Below are 19,946 nucleotides of genomic sequence, written 5' to 3'. Positions count from 1 at the left end.
GGATTAATAGTTAACTTTCTTCAGTTCATAGACAAAAAGGATAAAACATTGTGTGGGATATAACTACAACCTGAGTCAACTGCCATCTTTACGTGATTTATGGAGAGCGCTTCCAAATGAGACTTTGGAATAGACAAGACATAGGAAAAGAGCTGGAAGGAAATGAGAATTTTTTTTTTTTTTTTGGAATCCAACTTATTTTTAGCCCAAGCAGTTGACTCCATCAGATTATTCAGAATTTGATCTAAAACGCGAATCCACCTCCACCGTCATTAAAGATATTTTTTCTGTTAATTTACATATTTATTTATTTTACAAAGGTGCGCTGAAAAATGGTTTGCGGTAGTGTAGGGGCGGGTTTTGGGTGCGCACCGATCCATTTTTCAGCGCGCATGTTAAAAAAAAAAAGGGGGGGGGCTTTTTTACATTTTTGCCGAAAACGGACGTGCAGCAAAATCAAAATTGTCGCCCTTCCATTTTGGGTCTGGGACCTTACCGCCAGCCACTGACGTAGTGGTAAAGTCTCACGCGGTAACCAGGCGGTAATGACCTGTGCGCCGCCGAAAATAAAAAACTATTTTTCAGCTGCACGTACCAGACGCGCGGCAAAAATGAAATTACCACAAGAGCCACGCAGTAACTCCATTTTGGCGTGGGTAGATGCTTAGGTGGCTTAATAAAAGGGCCCCTGATTAGTTGCCATTTTCCAAATCCAACCTCGAGATGAGTTACCTTCAGATAGATTATTTCCCTGCCCAAATGTACTCACAATTAAAGTTGTATCTTAGGAAATGAGTGGTGACCCGATTAAGGAAGGGTGGTCGTTTGCAATGATATAGCAATGTCTCTGCATTTCTCATTAGAAACAGAGGGGTTATTTTATGAAGGTGCGCTGAAAAATGGCTTGCGGAAGTGTAGGTGCGGATTTTGAGTGCACGCTAATCCATTTTTCAGCGCGCCTGTAAAAAAAGGCCCTTTTAAAATTTTTGCCAAAAACGGACGTGCGTCAAAGTCAAAATTGTTGCGCGTCCATTTTGGGTCTGCGACCTTACCGCCAGCCACTGACCTAGCAGTCAAGTCTCATGCGGTAACTGGGCGGTGGCATTTGGCGCGCGTCCGATAAATTATATTTCAGCTGTGTGTATCGGACGCATGCCAAAAACGAAACTACCGCAACAGCCATGCAGTAGCTGTGCGGTAACTACATTTTGGCGTGCAATGGGCGCGTGTAGAACCTTACGCGGTTTGGTTAAAGGACCCCATAATAAATGAGAGCAGGTAAAGCTAATCCAGTCTGTCCACTTTGGGCAAATACAGATACAAATTCCCAGATGGCATCCAACACCCACTCCTTACCCTGTACCCAGAGGATGCAGCTCTCTGGGTACAGTGGGGTACTGGGCACTCCTAATATTCAGCAATTCTGGTCGCCACACCTTAAAAAACACATAGTGGAATTGGAAAAGGTGCAGAAAAGGGTGACAAAGATGATACAGGGGATGGGACGATTTCCCTATGAGGAAAGGCTGAAAAGGCTGGGGCTCTTCAGGTTGGAGAAAAGGCGGCTGAGGGGGGATATGATAGAGATCTATAAAATAATGAGTGGAATGGAACAGGTTGATGTGGAGCGTCTGTTTACGCTTTCCAAAAATACTAGGACAAGGGGGCATGCGATGAAGCTGCAGTGTGGTAAATTTAAAACGAATCAGAGGAAATTTTTCTTCACTCAACGTGTAGTTAAACTCTGGAATTCACTGCCAGAAAAGGTGGTTAAGGCAGTTAACTTAGCTGACTTCAAAAAAGGGTTGGACGGCTTCCTGGAGGAAAAAGCCATTGAATGTTATTGAATGGACGAGGGAATAATAGTATTTCTAGGATGGGCGGGACAAATTGCTTGTTCTTTTGGCCGCTGTCGGTGACAGGGTGCTGGGCTTGATGGACCCTTGGTCTGTCCCAGCATGGCAATGCTTATGTACTGATGCACTTATTTCTATTGTGCTTGGCACCGGAAGTCGCTTTAAAATGTTGGCATCCATGTCTGTATCTTTTAAAAGAACAACCAGTGTGTTAGTGTTGCAATTGCTGCCCTGTGCAGGTTACTCCCAATGATTTCTCTAGCATATTTATTTATAAAATGTTCTGCAATGATTTAACAAATGACAAAAATACAATAAAAGTCAGAGCAGAGAGTATGTTAAGACACAAAGAAGCACAGTCATCGCTGCTCCCTCCCAAGTCAGAACAGGTTTTGTGTACCCTCGGATTAAGTGGAACATAAACATCCTGCCCTTTACCCCACTCAAATTGAGGGAAAAGACATCTTTAGTCCCTTTCTAAATAGCATCAAACTGTGTACTCAAATATATAGGTAATTTATGCCAGTTTTCTGGACCAGCGACGCTGAAAGCTTTAGCTCTCCAGACTGCCTTCTGAACCTCTCCATTGCAGGGACTGCCAAGAGATTCCACTGAGAGGATCTCAAAGTCTACTAGGCCTACAATTTTTCATCCTATCTTTAAAACACAGACATTTGTGAGTATTGATTACTTTGAAGGTTAATACAAGCAATTTAAACAAGCACCACTCTTTAATCAGAAGCCAGCGTAACCTTTCCATTAATGGATGGGCACTCTCCCATCTTACCTCCCAACTGCATTATTGCAGCTGCCCCTTCAAGGTGTCACTTTTGAGTTCTGACATAATTCTCTCTCTCTCTCCCTCAAGCTCTTACTCCTGCCAGAATTCTACGCAAAAAAAAAAAAATCAAAATTCTGCGCACAAAACTAGCAAATTCCTGCAAAATTTGCTGCACAAAATTTAGCCAATTCTACAGCTCCCCCATACAGATACCATCTATATTTTCCCAGCCCCCTCCCTGCACCCACACATCCACCTTTTTTTTATAGCCCCCTCCCTTCACATACACTTTTTTTTACAGCCCTACCTACCAGCCACCCACATATAGCACCCACAGGCCATCAATATTTTCTTTTCAGCCCGCCCCTGCACTCACCCCTGAGGTAGGTGGCTGCTGTGGAGTACCTCTTCGGGGCAGAAAGAACCCCACTCTTTCCTGCCTGCAGCCACTGGTCTGGGCCAATACTGCCGCTTTTTCCAAACAGCCGCAGAGACTTCCTGCGGCAGTCTCACAAGATTACCGCTTGAAGTCTCAGCAGCCATTTTGAAAATGCGGAGGCATAAGCCTGAGAGCGGCGGCAGCGGGCAGGAAAGAGTAGGGCTCTTTCCTGCCTCCAAATAGGCCTGGGAGGGCAGCGGGGGAGCCAGTCTGTCTTGCCTTTGCCGTGGGCTGGGGAGGGCCCACTGAGGCTTGGGGGGGGGGGGGGGGGGGTGGCGTGGAGGCCAGTCATCCAGCCTCAGAGCGCAGATTGTGCACAAAGACAATTAAGAGAAATTCAATTTTCAATTTTTTACCCCAGTTACTAAGAAGTTAGCTCGAAATGTCAGAAATTTGACATATACATAGCATAAAAGCGAGCTACTTTCAGCTAATGGAAGCACAATCTGGGAAGACTAGGACTCAACTGGCAAGATCAAAAAGTGCAGTTTTCCAACCCCATTACTTTCTCAAGTAATACGATCATGTGTTTAATCTTACTAACTCGTAAAGCCAGACGTCCTAAGCAGAGAACAAGACATTTGGGAAAGGAGTGTGTGAACACAGGGGTGGAGTGTGCATCAACAGATGGATGGAAACATTTTTCAGGCTTAAAAAAAAAAAACCTCCCAAAACAGGTGATGCTGGCAAATGAGAATGCGCATTACCTACCTAGTTGTCCATTTTATTTATTTATTTGTTACATACATTTTCCCACCTATTTGCTCTAAAAAGTGCCACATTAGATTCTGAATTAACACACAAAACAATCCCATGTTAAGCCATGCTAAATGTTAATGCAATTTAGTAAATGGGTGCCAGTAAAAAGATTGCTAATTCTTTTTTTCAATATAAAGTTTTTAAAATTTATTTAGGCTTTCTATGATATATCAGAAGGATACAGGTAGAAAACATTTAATAATAAAAGTAATATTTTTTATAACGCTATTGAATGTGCACAGGGTTGTATACTGATGGTAAGAATTTGGGGACAATACGTTCCAACCCTATGGAGTTTACAATCTAAGCCAGTGGTTCCTAAACCTGGCCCTGGAGGCACCCTAGCAAGTCAGGTTTTCAGGATATCCACAATGAATATTCATGAGAGATTTGCACGCAGTGGAGGCAGTGCATGCAAATCTCTCTCATGAATATTCAATGTGGATATCCTGAAAACCTGACTAGCTAGGGTGCCTCCAGGACCAGGTTTGGGAACCACTGGTCTAAGCAGTAACTGAGGCAAAGAGAGATGGCGACACACCCAAGATCACAAAGCATGTCTGTGGCAGAAGCAGGATTTGAACTTTGCCTTCCCTGGTTCTCAGCCCATTGCTCTAATCACAAGATTTCAGCTTAGATCATTATAGCATAACGTCCTCCAGTGGACAATTTTTATGTTTGAAGTTGGTTATATACTCCAACAGAACAAGTTAAACATCAGTTAGAAAAGGTAATGTCGTGTTTTAAAAGAGAAATATCCACAGATTCTATATAGAGCACCCAAATTTGGGCGTGGAGCCCAGATGTGTAAGTAAACTAGTCAGTCAGTTGGATGCTAACAACCAACTACTGATGTTAATTGGCACTAATTTGGATTTATGCACAAATCTGCCTACGCATTATTCTGTCATGTTATGCATAGCTGCCAAGAGGAGGGGCAGGGGACAAAATTCCCCGGGCCTCCAAGGGGGGCCTAGCGCCGCAGTCACACCCACCCTCCGTCGTCGACCGTCTGCCCCCTGCATTGAAATCGCAGTCACACCTCCATGAAAGCAGCGCTGCAGGCAGCAGAACGCCTCCTTTCAGCCCTCCTTCCCTCCCTGTGTCCCACCCTCGTCTGACGTAACTTCCGCGAGGGCGGAACTCAAGGAGGGAAGAAGGGAGGCATTCTGCTGCCTGCAGCGCTGCTTTCACGGCGGTGAGACTGTGATTTCAATGCAGGGCGCCCGGCCTGGTGGTGGACAGAGGGGGGAGCGGCGGTGACCTCGGGAGGGTGCAGCAGTGGCTACGGCGATCTCGGGGGGGGGGGGGAGCGGTGGTGACCTCGAGGGGGGGTGGAGGGGGGAGCGGCAGCAGCAACCTCGGGGGGGGGGGGGGCTTGCCCCAGGCCCGGCCCAGTCTCTCAGCGGCCCTGATGTTATGTGCCCAAAGTGTCTTGCAAGCAACCCAAAAGGGGACGTGACCATGGGAGGGGCAGGGGGGTGAGTCAGGGTTGTTCCAAATATTTAGGTGCATCGTTATAGAATACCGGGGGTTAGGCGCCCAACATGAACACCAGGATTTACACCAAGTTTCAGCTGGTGCAAGTCCTCGCATTCAAATCCATTCTAAGAGCTACTAGAAAGGGTGCAAAATCCAGAGCGCACTTTACAGAATAGCACTTAGTGTGAATTTTTCATGGTGCCTAAAGTTGAGCACAATTTATTGAATCTGACCATTAAACAAGTACATAAGAGAATATTTTATCCTAATTATACTTTATACGGGTTTTTGCAATTATAAAGATAAACCGACGAGATATTGGCTGGTACTGAAAGTTCATAAGTACATAAGTGTTGCCAACTTACGCAGCCGGCTTCTCCTACATAAGAGCACAACTATGGAATGGGCTCCCAAAAGCTATGAAAACAATCCACGACCACTTGAACTTCAGGAAATCACTAAAAACCAACCTCTTCAAAAAGGCCTACCCCAACGACCCCACGTAACCCTCTTCACCTACCAACACAAACTATGATCGCACAGGACAACATGCAATCTTCATCCATTTCAACCCTCCACTTATACCTCTCATACGATCACTATACAACTTTGTATTTGTTATCCACCGACTGGGCAAACGCCTTTGATGGTACTATGTAAGCCACATTGAGCCTGCAAATAGGTGGGAAAATGTGGGGTACAAATGCAACAAACAAATAAATAAATAAATATTGGGACAGACCGAAGGGGGTCCCATCAAGCCCAGCATCCTGTTTCCAACACTGGCCAATCCAGGCCACAAATACCTGGCAAGATCCCCAAAAAGTACAATACATTTTATGCTGCTTATTCTAGAAAAAAGCAGTGGATTTTCCCCAAGTCCATTTTAATAACGGTCTATGAACTTTTCTTTTAGGAAGCCGTCCATCCATGATGTATTTATAAAGAGATACAAAAGAAAGGGTTCAAAGTACACCAAAAAACTGGAGCAGAACAAAAAGCACAAGTGGACCTCCAGGAACAGGACAAAAAGGAAATACTTTATTAGAAAGACCTGACACAGGCTGTGTTTCTACGACCAAGAAAGATATAGTGGAATTGGAAAAGGTGCAGCGAAGGGCAATAGCGGGGATGGGACGACTTCCCTATGAAGAAAGACTATGGAGGCTGGGGCTTTTCAGCTTGGAGAAGAGACGGCTAAGGGGAGACATGATAAAGTTATATAAAATAATGAGTGGAGTGGAACCGGTGGATGTGAAGCGTCTGCTCATGCTTTCCAAAAATAGTAGGACTAGGGGTCATGCGATGAAACTACAGTGTAGTAAATTTAAAACAAATAGGAGAAAGTTTTTCTTCACCCAACGCGTAATTAAACTCTGGAATTCGCTGCCGGAGAATGTGGTGAAGGCGGTTAGCTTGGCAGAGTTTAAAATGGGTTTGGATGGTTTCCTAAAGGACAAGTCCATAGACCGCTACTAAACGGACTTGGGAAAATCCACAATTTCGGGAATAACATGCATAGAATGTTTGTACGTTTGGGAAGCTGCCAGGTGCCCTTGACCTGGATTGGCCACTGTCAGGGACAGGATGCTGGGCTTGATGGGCCTTTGGTCTTTTCCCAGTATGGCATTAGTTATGTACTTATGTAAGTGCCTGCGTCAGGGGTCACAACAAAATTCAGTGTCCATGTAAAAGAACCTTTCAGCATTGTCAGTTTTCTATTTACATCTGATACACAAAGCACTTTGCTGACCCTATTACAAACAGAGGGGCCCTTTTACAGAGCCGCAGTAAGCCCAACGCGGGTTTACCGCTCGCTCTTCTGGGACTACCGCCGGCCGAACGTAGCTGCCAGCGGTAGTCCCACCCCAAGGGCGTGCCATTTCTGGGGGAAAAAGAAAATCCAAGGAAATGGCTTGCACAGCGATAACCTGGCGATAATCGGGCATTGCCGCACACTGCCCGGTTACTGCCGGGTTAGCATGACAGAACTTATCGCCACCTCTTACCGCATGCCCAGGAGTGCTGGGGACTTTTTTTTTTTTTTACCTGCTGCGATAAAAAGGGCCCTGGCGCATGGGAAAAACAGCCCCCTCCTTGTTAAAAGGACCCCACAGTAATCCCGCTAATTGTCGGGAATAAAGATCGCTCTTCGGAACACAGGGAATTCCTCAGTCCTGTAGTAAAAAAATGTTGTCTGAGAAACCGTCAATCACAATGAAAGTATTTATAAAGACTCACCTTCCCTCCCCCCCCCCAAAAAAAAAAAAATTTCCTTCCACAGGGTAGAAATTTGACTGTCCTTCCCAAGACATGAAGCATTAAGGGGAGGCCATTATGAATGTGGAAAACGTCAACAAGTAAATTCCTACATTGACTGCAATACAAGCCATGTGTCCTGCAAAGTAATCTACATGGGTAGAACTCAGAACAGTAGACTAAAATGACTGCTTTTCACTTCCAACTCAGAATGAAAATGAACCTTTACTAATGCACTGAAAACATGCTTTACATTCAGTTGCTGATTAAAGTTTTTTTTATTGTAGAGCAAGGCACATTACAAAGGGGTGGAAAAACAGGGATCTGTCGGGTGGGGCTCCAAAACCCACCGGAAGACTAGCTCCTTCAACTTTACAATGGCTTGGGGTCTCCTATAGTATGGAAATTATGTTAGTTACTCTGGTTGCACTCACTAGTATCAGCCCTTTTGGGAACATCTCAAGAAAATTAATTTGGCAAGAAAACCAGTTAATATTCAGGTGGCAAACATTAGCATTTGGAGATCTGAATTCAAAACTAATGGCAACCCTTGCTATGGGCACCAATAGGTAGCGGAGCATGTGACGTAGAACAGACCAACTAATGGTTGCAACTGCCGTCAAAGGAGTATGTTACAAGGCACAGGTACAAATGTTTTCTCTGCATTTGTAGATGAGGATAACTTTCAAAACAGTGGCTATATGCAATCAATAAGGGGGTCTTTTACTAAAGCGGCGTTTTTAGCACGTGCCTATTTTTAATGCGCGCTAAAAACAGCAGTGAACCTAAGTAAAAGAACCCCTAAATGTCCCTGTGGACTCCCCAATTTGTCATTAGAACATTCTCTTATTATACAAAATACCCTTTATAAAATACTAGTAAAAAAGGCCGGTTTCTGACACAAATGAAACGGGCGCTAGCAAGGTTTTCCTCGGAGTGTGTATGTTTGAGAGAGTGTATGTGTGAGAGTGACTGTGTGAGAGAGAGAGTGACTGTGCGAGTGTGTGTGTGACAGAGAGAGTGAGACTGGGTGCGATTGTGTCTGTGAGAGAGAGTGTCACACAGATACAGTGTGTGTGAGAGAGTGTGTGAGAGAGAGAGAGCGAGTGTGAGAGTATGTGTGCGATACACAGACTCTTTGTGAGACCAAGAGAGTGTATGAGACCGAGAGTTTGCAGAACCCCCCTCCCTCCCTGTCCGAGTTCCAGGACCCCCCTCCCCCCCGTCCAAGTTCCAGGACCCCCCTCCCCTTCTTCCCATCCCCCCTCGCTCCCTCCTGATCCAGGACCCCCCTCCCCTTCCAGTTCCAGGACCCGCCCCTCCCCTTCCAGTGGAGTTCCAGGAATCCCCTCCCTCCCGTGTCGTTTCAGGACCCCCCTCCCCCCTCTGTCATTTCATGACCTCCTTCCCCCCCTCGTTTGAGGACCCCCTCCCCCCTCTCTGGCCCTCCCCCTCATAAGAGCCGGTTGTTGTTGAAAGTGTTTACCTCCTGCACGCAGGGACGCCGCTTCAGACAGCCTTTTCTTTCACTTCTGTTTCAGCTGTTCCTGTGGCCCCGCCCATGAGGGCGGGACCACAGGAACAGCTGAAACAGAAAGAAAAGGCTGTCTGAAGCGGCGTCCCTGCGTGCAGGAGGTAAACACTTTTAAAGAGCCGGCTCTTATGAAGGGGAGGGGGAGGGGGGTCCTGAAACGGCAGAGTGGGGGAAGGGGGGTCCTGCGGAGGAGGAGGTAAAACTTTTTTGGGCGGAGAAAATCGGAGGATTAACATCTCCTGACATCAAGGGGGGGGTGGAGGGGGCCACCTCGGGGGGGGGGGGGGGGGGGGGGCATTGCGGCAGGGGCAGGAGATGGTGGTGCATGTGGAGGAAGGGCTGAAGCTGCTCCTGAAATGTTTCAATGTCTCTCACTGCGTTTGTGACGTCAGGAGATGGTTATGATCCCAGTGAGACACATTTGAACGTTGAAGAAGCAAACTATTATATTAGATTTTTATTAAATTGCTACTGAAGTTTCTGGGTTTTGGATACTTAGCAGTGAAATAATCACTCTCCCTGAAGAAGTCGATAAAGGTAAAACCCTTGAACAAGCTGGTGACGCATGGTTTCCATCCTTATACTACTACGTAACAGCAAGTTGATTGAAAATACAGCTCCTGAAGATTACCTCAGGTAATATCCCTTGATATTTATTTTCAGAACTTGAATGTATCTGAATTTAAGAAAGAATTTAAGAGAGCTTTGGACAAGTACATAGTGTAACCCCGCCCCTCTCCTGAGCGAACTCCCAAAATCTAAATAACTTTCTAAAATTCTTTTCTTAAACAGTCAAGGCCGAGCACCATAAATGCCTGACTCAGGAGAAAGGGAAGGATACAAAAAAAAACTCAATAAAAATTTAATACATAAATTTTTATTTAAGACAATCAACAATCCCTACAATTAAACCCCTATGCATACCCCATACATCCTGTTATAGAATCTTAAATTAAAGAACATTACGATGTGATACAGACTTGATAATCATGTTTTTTTTTTCCCAGATTTCTTTTTACTGGACGGATAACCCACCTACAACAGAAACTTACTTCAGTATCAGATACATATTTTCTTGGTTTAAAACTTAGTAATAAACCTCTTTCTTGTTAAAATAGAACAGAGTGCTTTTCTTTTCCAAGAATTTGATTCTTTGTGCCCAATTTTATTTTCAGGTTCCAGTATGCGGAGCTACAGATGTCCCTTCCTTGCTGGATCTCAGGTAAGTATTGTTATTTTTTATTTATTTATTTATTTGGAACACCCACTTAGCTCAGTCTTTTTGCCTTCGGACAAACATTCCCTTTCTTGCGTGGGGGCCCAGTGTCTCTGCAGCGATAGATGCACTTCAACGCGCTCTCCTCTTCCTTCAGCTGCTGCTCAGGGGCTCCGTCCCCTAGTAGATGATCAGATGGAACAGAAATCCGCACCTACTATCCTACTCTTTAAAAATCAATAAAAGAAACCCTAAACCCTAACTAGTATAGAATATTATGTAACTTCTCTTAGAATGTCTATCTCACTTTTCTAACTAGCTTACCCTTTAAAATAAACATATAATTATTGAACCCTATTCTAAACCCTCCCAATTCTTTATCAATTAAACTTAAAAAAAATGTGTGTAACTCTCAGTTTCCTAAAGTCACTGAGAACTGAATTCACAATAACCTGTGTAGGTTATTTACATTAACCCTATTATTAATAAGGTTCCAAGCTTTCCTTTCTAGCCAGCTCAGAGTTCCTGCTTGTTATATCAAATATTAAACATTTTAAGAACACTACAGCCAGCAGTTTCTTTTAAACTACTAAAAAGTGTTCTTCTATTAATCAGGCAACCCCTGGCTTATAAATTCTACAATTTTTTTTTAAATGATCAAGCTTTTAGGATAACTCAGTCACAGCTGATCAGCAGCAGGCACTCTCTCCTAGCAAAGCCACAACACGCGGAAGGCTTTTAAGACAACTAATAAACACAAATTACATTACTCACACACACTTTCAACCTTCAATCACCTAAAATCCATTTTAACACAGATTTTAAGTCACCACTGTTCTCAGACCCTTCTTTACACGCCTGAACAGTGTCCAACTCACCTCCCAACTGCCCAGCAAGCCGTTTCCCAGACAACCAATTGCTCAGCTGAGTGATGTCTGAGAGTGATGTCACTGAATAGAACCCTTATTCAGCCCAGTTGAGATTATTTAACCCCTTGGGTTACAATAGGATCTCTAAGGGAGTGATAGGGATAGCAGATGGCATGGATAGGCAGACTGGATAGGTCATATGGTCTTTATCTGCCTTTATTTTTCTTTGTTTCAGTAATGAATAATCATCTTAATCAGTCTTCTTATAAGTGGAAAGAGTAACCTTGGAAGCCTGTACTTTGAACCAAAGTTGAGTTGTAGATCTAGAAGATACTATCAAATATGTTTGAAAGTCCTTTGTGATTTGAGATTTCATTGTATTTTTTTTAATCCGCACAGCATTACATTTGAGCAATGATTAGAGTACAACTGTACCCTGACATTTCTATAAAAGTTGGGGGCACCAGTCTTCCTTTTACTTTTTTAGAATAAGTAGTTATGGGAATTAAAAAATTGATAACAACCAAGTGAAATTCAAACAATGATTGAGAATATGATCCTATAAACTTAAAAGAAACAAAAAAAACATACCACATATAAACATTAAAAAAACAAAACAAAACCATAAATACCTGTAAATTAGCAATACAAATGCTCCCTATGAGCCCAAACATCACACTAAATAAAAAAAAAGTCTTCAGTTTCTTACAAAAATTTGAGAAAGTGGTTTTGGCCCCCGATATGGGAAGTATAACCAAGAATGCCATGGTTCAAGTTGATATTCACTATGCCTCATTATACGGTGGAACAGTTATGAACTGCTTACTTGAGGAGAACAAAATACAGTATGATCGGGTTTATAACTAGGCCCTTTGTGTATGGCAGTACCTCATCTTGAACTGCCCAGAATATTAGCACCAAGAGTTTATATGGAAGACACAGGGCTACAGGAAGCCAGTGAAATGCATTAAAATACAAAGAAATATGTTGGTGATTGAGGCTTCAGATATATTTGCAGGCAGAAACACTGAACAAACAACGAGAAAAGAATCTTAGCAACCCCAAATCTTTTCAGGTTTAATTATTTGAATACCAGCCTCAATTTTATACCCTACCTCTTATGCAGAGACAGGCCTTTCGTCTGGGGCCCAGAAAACGCAGCTCCCCCAACAGCCCAGTTCACCTATACCATGAGCCTTGGCTGTTGGCATCTTTAAACATTGGTTAGCTATCTAATGGCTTTGTTGATTTTCTTTCTAACCGAGATCTTTTTCTTCCATGAGGACCAAGTCAAGATTGTGGAGAATGCCAAACTGATAGGGCCTTACCTAGAAATCCCTCTTCATCCACAATGATGGTGTAGTCCTCTGGCGTCTCCGTCAGGCTGAAGAATTTACACCTGCATAGGAGAAAGGGAAAGCAATGGGAAGATTATTAATCAGAGAACGTAAACAGTGCAGAAAATCTGGCGATTAAATGTCCAGATAGTGTAGAGACATGTCGCAAAGGGAAGTCTGTCATCCAATATGAACTAACCTTACCTAAATACACAAGAGAATTCATATTCCTGCTAACCTGTCCTGCTGCTGATGCATAATTCTTATACCTAAAACACCCTCCAGCACCAAAATTAAAGCAAAGCCACCATCTCCTCACGGCAAAATACCAAACTTGCTACAAGGAAACAATGACCCTTCAAGTGAGGTAGAGAGGACACTGCATCCCCTCAGCACTAGGAGTAAAAGATGAAGAAGATTACCAGGAAACACTGGGAGAATTATTGATAAATTTAAGAGCAATTATAATTAGCTTAATAAATTATTTTTCATGACAACTGTACTCTTCTAATGTAATTTACTGTTTGCTCATCTCTAGCACAAATCTGTCTGCAAATTATGCTCAGCAAAAATGCATCACTTGACACCTTCCCGCCCACCCCTCAGTACAGACATTTCCTTTTCGGCTTATTTGCGGCCAGAATTACGCTGCCTGCTAACATATGTCTTGTTCTTCTTTTGGCAGCACGTGAAACAGAATTATCTGCTTTCTTCTCAACACACTGAATCTGCACACAAAAAAAGGTTTCTGTCTGCACTTTTAAAGCTGAGAAAAAAATATTATGATGCCGACTGTAATATCAGCTATACACCCTCTCTTTTTTTTTCCAATCTTTATTGTAGTTTTTCATAATACAGTCAAAATGCCTCGTAAACATAAAACCAGATTGTTCTCCACCTCCCTCCCTCTCCCCCAAAAAACAAGAATACCCTCTCTAACATATGTTAAGTACATACACACACAAACAAACACACATTATAGTAGAAATGGTAATGGAGATGTGGTTCACCAGGGTCTTAAAAAAATTTTAGTTGGTTAGCATTTGTTACAATATTTTATTTAGATGGACAGTACAGGTCTTTATCTGCCGTCATCTACTATGTCACTATGTATGTATTTAAATGTGTGAAATAACAGAGTCCAAAAATTGGCCAGAAAAAAAACTAAAACAGGCCAAACGTTTGCCCTGTGCACATCCTAGAAAGTAATTTTCAAAAGCCATTTAATTGTGTTAATGGCTATATATTCAAGTAAATAAGCATTAAATATATGAACTGTTCTTTTCTTACGTGCAAGAATTATATTGCCCGATATTCACCCCGCGGGAGGCAAGTTGGTTAAATCTCGTGATCGGTGCCGAGTCCGGATATTCAATGCTGGGCCGGTTTAAAGTCCCTGAACTAGCAGCAGGGACCGTTTTTGCCACAGCAGGTAAAAAAGGCTGGACATAGCCATGGCCATGCAGTAAGATTGCTCTAACCACGTGGCCATTGAGGTGGTGGGTAAGGGCACCCACACTTAACCCGGCAGTAACTGGGTAGCGCGTGGCGCTGCCCGATTTCTGCTGGGTTTGTGCCACACTAAAAAATACAGGTCGATTTTCCATAGCATAGGAAATGGTGGGCGCTGGGGCTGAATTACCGTTGGAGGTAGCTCCAGATTAGCATGCAGTAAGCTTGCGTTGGGCTTTCCGCCACTTAGCAAAAGGGCCCCCAAGTTAATAATCAGCGCAGTCTGCTTTGGCCACTAAACCCAGCCGGCGAAGCACTGAATATTCGCGGCTGGCTGGTTAGCCACTATGCGCTATTATTTAGCGCAAATAACCAGCTATCTCGTGCTGAATGTTAGCGCTTAACTGGTTAAGTGCTGTTTAACCACCCAGGGGCCGTTCCTGGACTGTTAAATAGCGCTGAATATCGGCAGGATAGTTTATAATTTTCCAAGAAACATCCTGGTACAGAAACAGAACGAATCCCACACAGACCAAAATTTCATTCCAATCATAGTATGTGCAAAACTACCCCACTTGGAGAAATTGCCCCCAAGAGAAACCAAAGAGAAACTGTTAGTAAATACATAACCAGAGTTACGTTTCATATCACAGTCTGTTATTTTAGGTGGAAGACAAGGCACCATTCCAGGAAATTAGGAGAAAGACCTAGTCGAAACGTTAGAAGTCACGGGGTCCTTTTACTAAGGTGCGCTGAAAAATGGTTTACGGTAGTGTAGGTGCAGATTTTGGGTGTGCGCCAATCCATTTTTCAGTGTGCCTGTAAAAAAGGTCTTATTTTTATTCTTGCCGAAAATGGACGTGCAGCAAAATCAAAATTGCCGCGCGTCCATTTTGGGTCTGCGACCTTACCGCCAGCCATTGGATCTAGCGGTAAAGTCTCACGCGGTAACAACCTATGTGCACCAAATGCCACTTGGTGCGCGTCCCATACGCGTGTCAGAAAACAAAAATCATTTTGGGATTGATGCAGAAAGCCATGTTAGAGCCACTGAAAACATAGCTTCTACCATGAGTTTTCTACAAACATTTTACTCACGGGATGCGGCATTCAATGAGAATGCAAATTAATGTCACATTAAAAATGTGGCAGTAATCCATAGCTCAGTGAAAAATGTCCCTCTTCCTGTCAGTGCATGAGTGGTGACTGGATCACACAGTGACAGGAATGGGGGATGTTTACCAACAACAACAACAAAAAAAAAACCATCCGGTCTGCAAAATCACCGATTGTGTAGTCCCCCCCCCCCCCCCCCCGATCCAACCCTTGTCCCCTCCCCCAACACATAGTTTTCTGCATCAGACCCTTTACCCCGCAACATGACCCTCCCCAAACCTAAAACCAAAAAGCCCTTGCAGTCCAGTGGGCCCATTCCATCCCACTGATCAATTCACTTCACCCCGTCCCCGATTTAAAACCAAAAACCCTGGTAGTTTAGAGGCTCCCCTCCCTCCCCTGAGTCCTCTAACTGGCTATTAAAAAAAAAAAAAAAAAAAAAAGAATTCCCTAGTGTAGTGGCACCCCTCTAACCTCCTAATAGCCATACTGGGTAAAATAGCCATAAGAATAGCCATACTGGGTAAAATCAATAGTCCATCTAGCCCAGTATCCTGCTTCCAATAGTGGTCAATCCAGGTCACAAGTACCTGAGAGAAACCCAATTAGTAGGAACATTCCATGCTACCAACATGAGGGCAAGCAGTGGCTTCCCCCATGTACATCTCAATAACAGACTATGGACTTTTCCTCCAGAAACTAGTCCAAACCTTTCTTAAACCCAGATACGCTAACTGCTATTACCACATCCTTTGGCAATGAGTTCCAGAGATTAAACTATTCTTTGAGTGAAAAAATATTTCCATGTAATTTCATAGTGACCCCTAGTCTTTGTACTTTCTGAAAGACAAAAAATTGATTCACTTCTATCTGTTACCTCAATCATATCCCCCCCCCCCCCCCCGCCATCTCCTTTCCAAGCTGAAGAGCCCTAACCTCTATAGCCCTTCCACAAATGGGAGGAGTTCCATCCCCTTTTTCTTGTCACTCTTCTTTGAATCTTTTCTAATTCTGCTATATCTTTTTTTAGAGATACGGCAACCAGAACTGAGCGCAATACTGAAGGTGAGGTCACACTATGGAGCAATATAGAGGCATTATAATATTCTTCGACTTATTTTGCATCCCTTTCCTAATAGTTCCCAACATTCTGTCTGCCTTTTTTGGCCACTGCCACATACTGCGCAGAAGATTTCAGCATAAAGTTACACCTAGATCTTTTTCTTGAGTGCTGACTCCTAAGGTGGACTCTAGCATCAGGAAACAATGATTCGGATTATTCTTCCCAAAGGGCAACACTTTGTATTTGTCCACATTAAATTTCATCTGCCATTTGGATGTCCAGTCTTCCAGTTTCCTAAGGTCTTCATGCAATTTTTCACAATCCGCATGTGTTTTGACAACTTTGAATAGTTTTGTGTCATCTGCAAATTGAACAGTTTTGTGTAATCTGCAAATTAATCACCTTACTCATCATTCCGTTTTCCAGATCATTTATAAATATGTTAAATAGCACCAGTAAAGATCCCTGTGGCACTCTACTCTTCACCCTTCTCCATTGAGGAAAATGGCCATTTAACTCTACACCCCTCTGCTTTCTGTCCAATAACACAATTCCTAATCCACAGAAGGGTCCAATAACATAATTCCTAATCCACAGAAGGCCATTTCCTCATGAGAGACGACTCAGAAAATTAAAAAGTCATGGGATAGGAGGCAATTTGTCAAAAGCTTTCTGAAAATCCAGATACATTACATCAACTGGCTCACCTTATCTACATGTTTATTTACGCCTTCAAAGAAATGAAGCAAACTGGTGAGCCAATTTGCCCCATTAAACCACGATTGTCTACGTGATCATAGTTTTATTCTTTATAATAGCTTCTACTATTTTCCCTGGAACTGAAGTCAGGCTTACCGGTCTGTAATTTCCCAGATCACCCATGGAACCCTTTAAAAAAAAAAATCTGCATTACATTAGCCACTCTCCAATCTTCAGATACTATGGATGATTTTAACAGTTTATAGATCACTAACAGATCAGATGAAGTCCCCGTTTTCTCCTGCCTCAGCACTGCCATCTTGGAAAATGGTGGTGCCTGACCCCTCCTGGGATGCACCGAGAGGGGTCAGTCTGCCAACCCTTATTTGGTGGTCTGAGTGATGTCTACTGTGAACGCTAATTCAAGTGCTAAATCCCTTTCTTCATGGTTTGCTTGCTAACATGCACATTGAGGCCTTGTTAACTGCACACATCTACCTGCAGTAACTTTCTGCATCAGCCTCTCTATGCCTATGGCAAAAATCTTTTGAAATTCACAACTTCTCTGGGCATACTGAATCCTCCCTTTGTTTTTGTTAGAGCTCTATGATAGTTTCTTCTTCCTCATTTACCACCAGCTCTGCTTAGATACATGACTTGCCTCCTGGTTAGAAGGATCCATCATTTCAGAGGACAAGTCATCTTCCCTGATCTGAGCACCAGTCGTGTAAATACTTCATCTGCCTCTATCCCTGCCTCAATGCCCTCATTCACTTCATTAATAATAGAATCAGTCTGTTAAAGAGTAATTTCTTTGATTAGATTTCTCTCATGTTAGTTCTGGGACTTTGACAGCTGAAGTATTTACCAGCTTTGACGATTCTGGCTCACACTAGAACCAGTGCGAATGGCTTCTACTGAACGCTGAAATTCTGAAGGGTCCAATAGTGATTTTCTACCAGGTTCCAACCCTTTAGTCACCAACCTGGTACCTTTCTTGAACTTGCTTCCTTTTCCCCCACTACATGGAAGGGGGGAGGGGGAATCTCCCTGTCAACCCCCGAGTTTTGCTTTTAAAGGGAAATATCACTGGTAAGATCAGAGACAACATCATATGCTGGCTTGAACGTTGGGGTTGCAGAAGTTTGATGGCTAAATAATGTTTTCAGGAAGTAGCTACTCCCCACAAAGGAAGAGTTGCAGAGTACCGAAAAACACTCGCCAAGATCAGAGATGGTGATTAAAATCCAGGGAAAAGGGACACAATATCTGCTGTTCACCTTTTAGCTAAGAACCAACTGTTGGTCAGAGCTAAGAGTGGAGGACTGTGCTTTCTTGGCCATTTGGCAGATATTGAAACCCCAACGATGTAATGCCCTTTTACAAACCAAGATGTTTAAGCCACCTTCAGAAAAAAAAAAAAGCTATTTACAAGAAACTAAAACAAAAAAAAGAAAATCTAACAATTAAGGTTAGATAGATTCCTAAAGGACAAGTCCATAGACCGCTATTAAATGGACTTGGAAAAATTCCGCATTTTTAGGTATAACTTGTCTGGAATGTTTTTACATTTGGGGAGCGTGCCAGGTGCCCTTGACCTGGATTGGCCACTGTCGGTGACAGGATGCTGGGCTAGATGGACCTTTGGTCTTTCCCAGTATGGCACTACTTATGTACTTATGTACTTATGTAAGGTGATGGAATGACTCGCATACGTGACCATCTCTGGGAAAAGAACCCTAAAGTCACCATAAACAGAAAATGAGGTTTTAACGAATTCTGTTAGAGCAAACAATATGTAACACAACAGTCCAAACCCCATCTTTCCTGGGAAATTTTTTTTTAAAGTTACAGAAGTTCGAACGGCTGAGGAGAGATATGACAGAGGTTTACATAACAAGCTAGAAACACTTATATTGAAACTCAATTCTTTTGTTTCTATACAACAGCTATGCGCATCACTCAATTTAACCATAAAGACTAACTCAGCATACCAAAAAAATAGAGAGAAAAAAAAGGAACTAACTACAAAAAACAAATGGCTGTGGGAATAACTAAGTGAAAGGCAAAAACAAAAATAAAAATAATCCACCCAAGTGTCAAAGCATGAAAACACTCGTATACTTATAGTGAAAAAAGGAAGGAAAAGCCTCAAACAAGCTCACAACCCAACAGGGTTTAAAGAGCTATTAAGATCCAAACAGATCCTTGCTTCATCACAAGCAAAAACCTCAACTTGACACTCAACAGCTCAATCTATCACAGCTAGAGCACAAAACAAACCACCACTGGTCAAAAAAAACTCCACAAAAATGCTGAATGTCTTAGAAATTTAACAAAAGGAGCGATATCTGCAATAATATTAAACAGAAACAGAACTATTATTACTGTAACAGCATCTGATTTTCTGAAGTCCAACTAACAGCAAGCAGCTAAAATAAATCTTTGCTGTATTATCTTGAAAGAGCCAATATCTGAAAGATGAATAGCAATTCAATCAAACTCGACAGGGAATCCCTGTTTTGTGGTTGGTGCTCCAGGAGAATTTTTTTCTGTTCCTTGACCACTACATTCTTCAAAATGGAGTGGAATGGGTAAACATGAAATTGACTGTTTAATCTATTAACAAGTACAAAGACTAGTAGCACATTTAAAATATATTTTTTCACCCAAAGTATAGTTAAGCTCTGGAATTCACTGCTGGAGCAAGTGGGAAAAAAAGATTTGGACAAATTCCTGCTAAACCGTCAAGGTAGACCAGGGGTAATCCGCTGCTTTTCCTTGTGATTAATCTTACTTTTTGGGACTCCACCAGGTACTTGTGTCCTGGACTAGCCACTGTTGTAAACAGTATCCTGGGCTAGATGGACCCTTGTTTTGACCCAGTGGGACAATTCTTATGTTCTTATGCCCTATGCAGCCTAGGTGTCTTATTTCAAATGCTTCATAGCAAACTTATGATTTGTTTGGAATGGCAGTTTCCTTCCCCTCCCTTGTGCTTCCAGCTCAGTTGCAATCAGGGCTGGGATTTGGTCCCATGGGCCTTCAAGTACAACTATCAGGGGATTCTTTCCCTATTGTGTC

The 19,946-nt window shown here is 42.9% G+C and overlaps 1 protein-coding gene across 1 annotated transcript in view; it reads right to left on the bottom strand.

The window, feature by feature from the left end:
• The window catches only part of CASTOR2 (cytosolic arginine sensor for mTORC1 subunit 2), a 224,256-nt gene that overhangs the window by 86,761 nt on the left and 117,549 nt on the right, over positions 1–19,946 (bottom strand). The window contains exon 2 of the mRNA XM_030185885.1: positions 12,524–12,594. Coding sequence (XP_030041745.1) covers positions 12,524–12,594 — 71 coding nt within the window. The remainder of the gene's footprint in view (positions 1–12,523; positions 12,595–19,946) is intronic.

Source organism: Microcaecilia unicolor, chromosome 13 (assembly GCF_901765095.1).
Source record: "Microcaecilia unicolor chromosome 13, aMicUni1.1, whole genome shotgun sequence".
NCBI classification, from domain to species: Eukaryota; Metazoa; Chordata; class Amphibia; order Gymnophiona; family Siphonopidae; genus Microcaecilia; species Microcaecilia unicolor.
The sequence above is the reverse complement of the archived record's forward strand: the minus strand, read 5'-3'. Positions and strand labels throughout refer to the sequence as shown.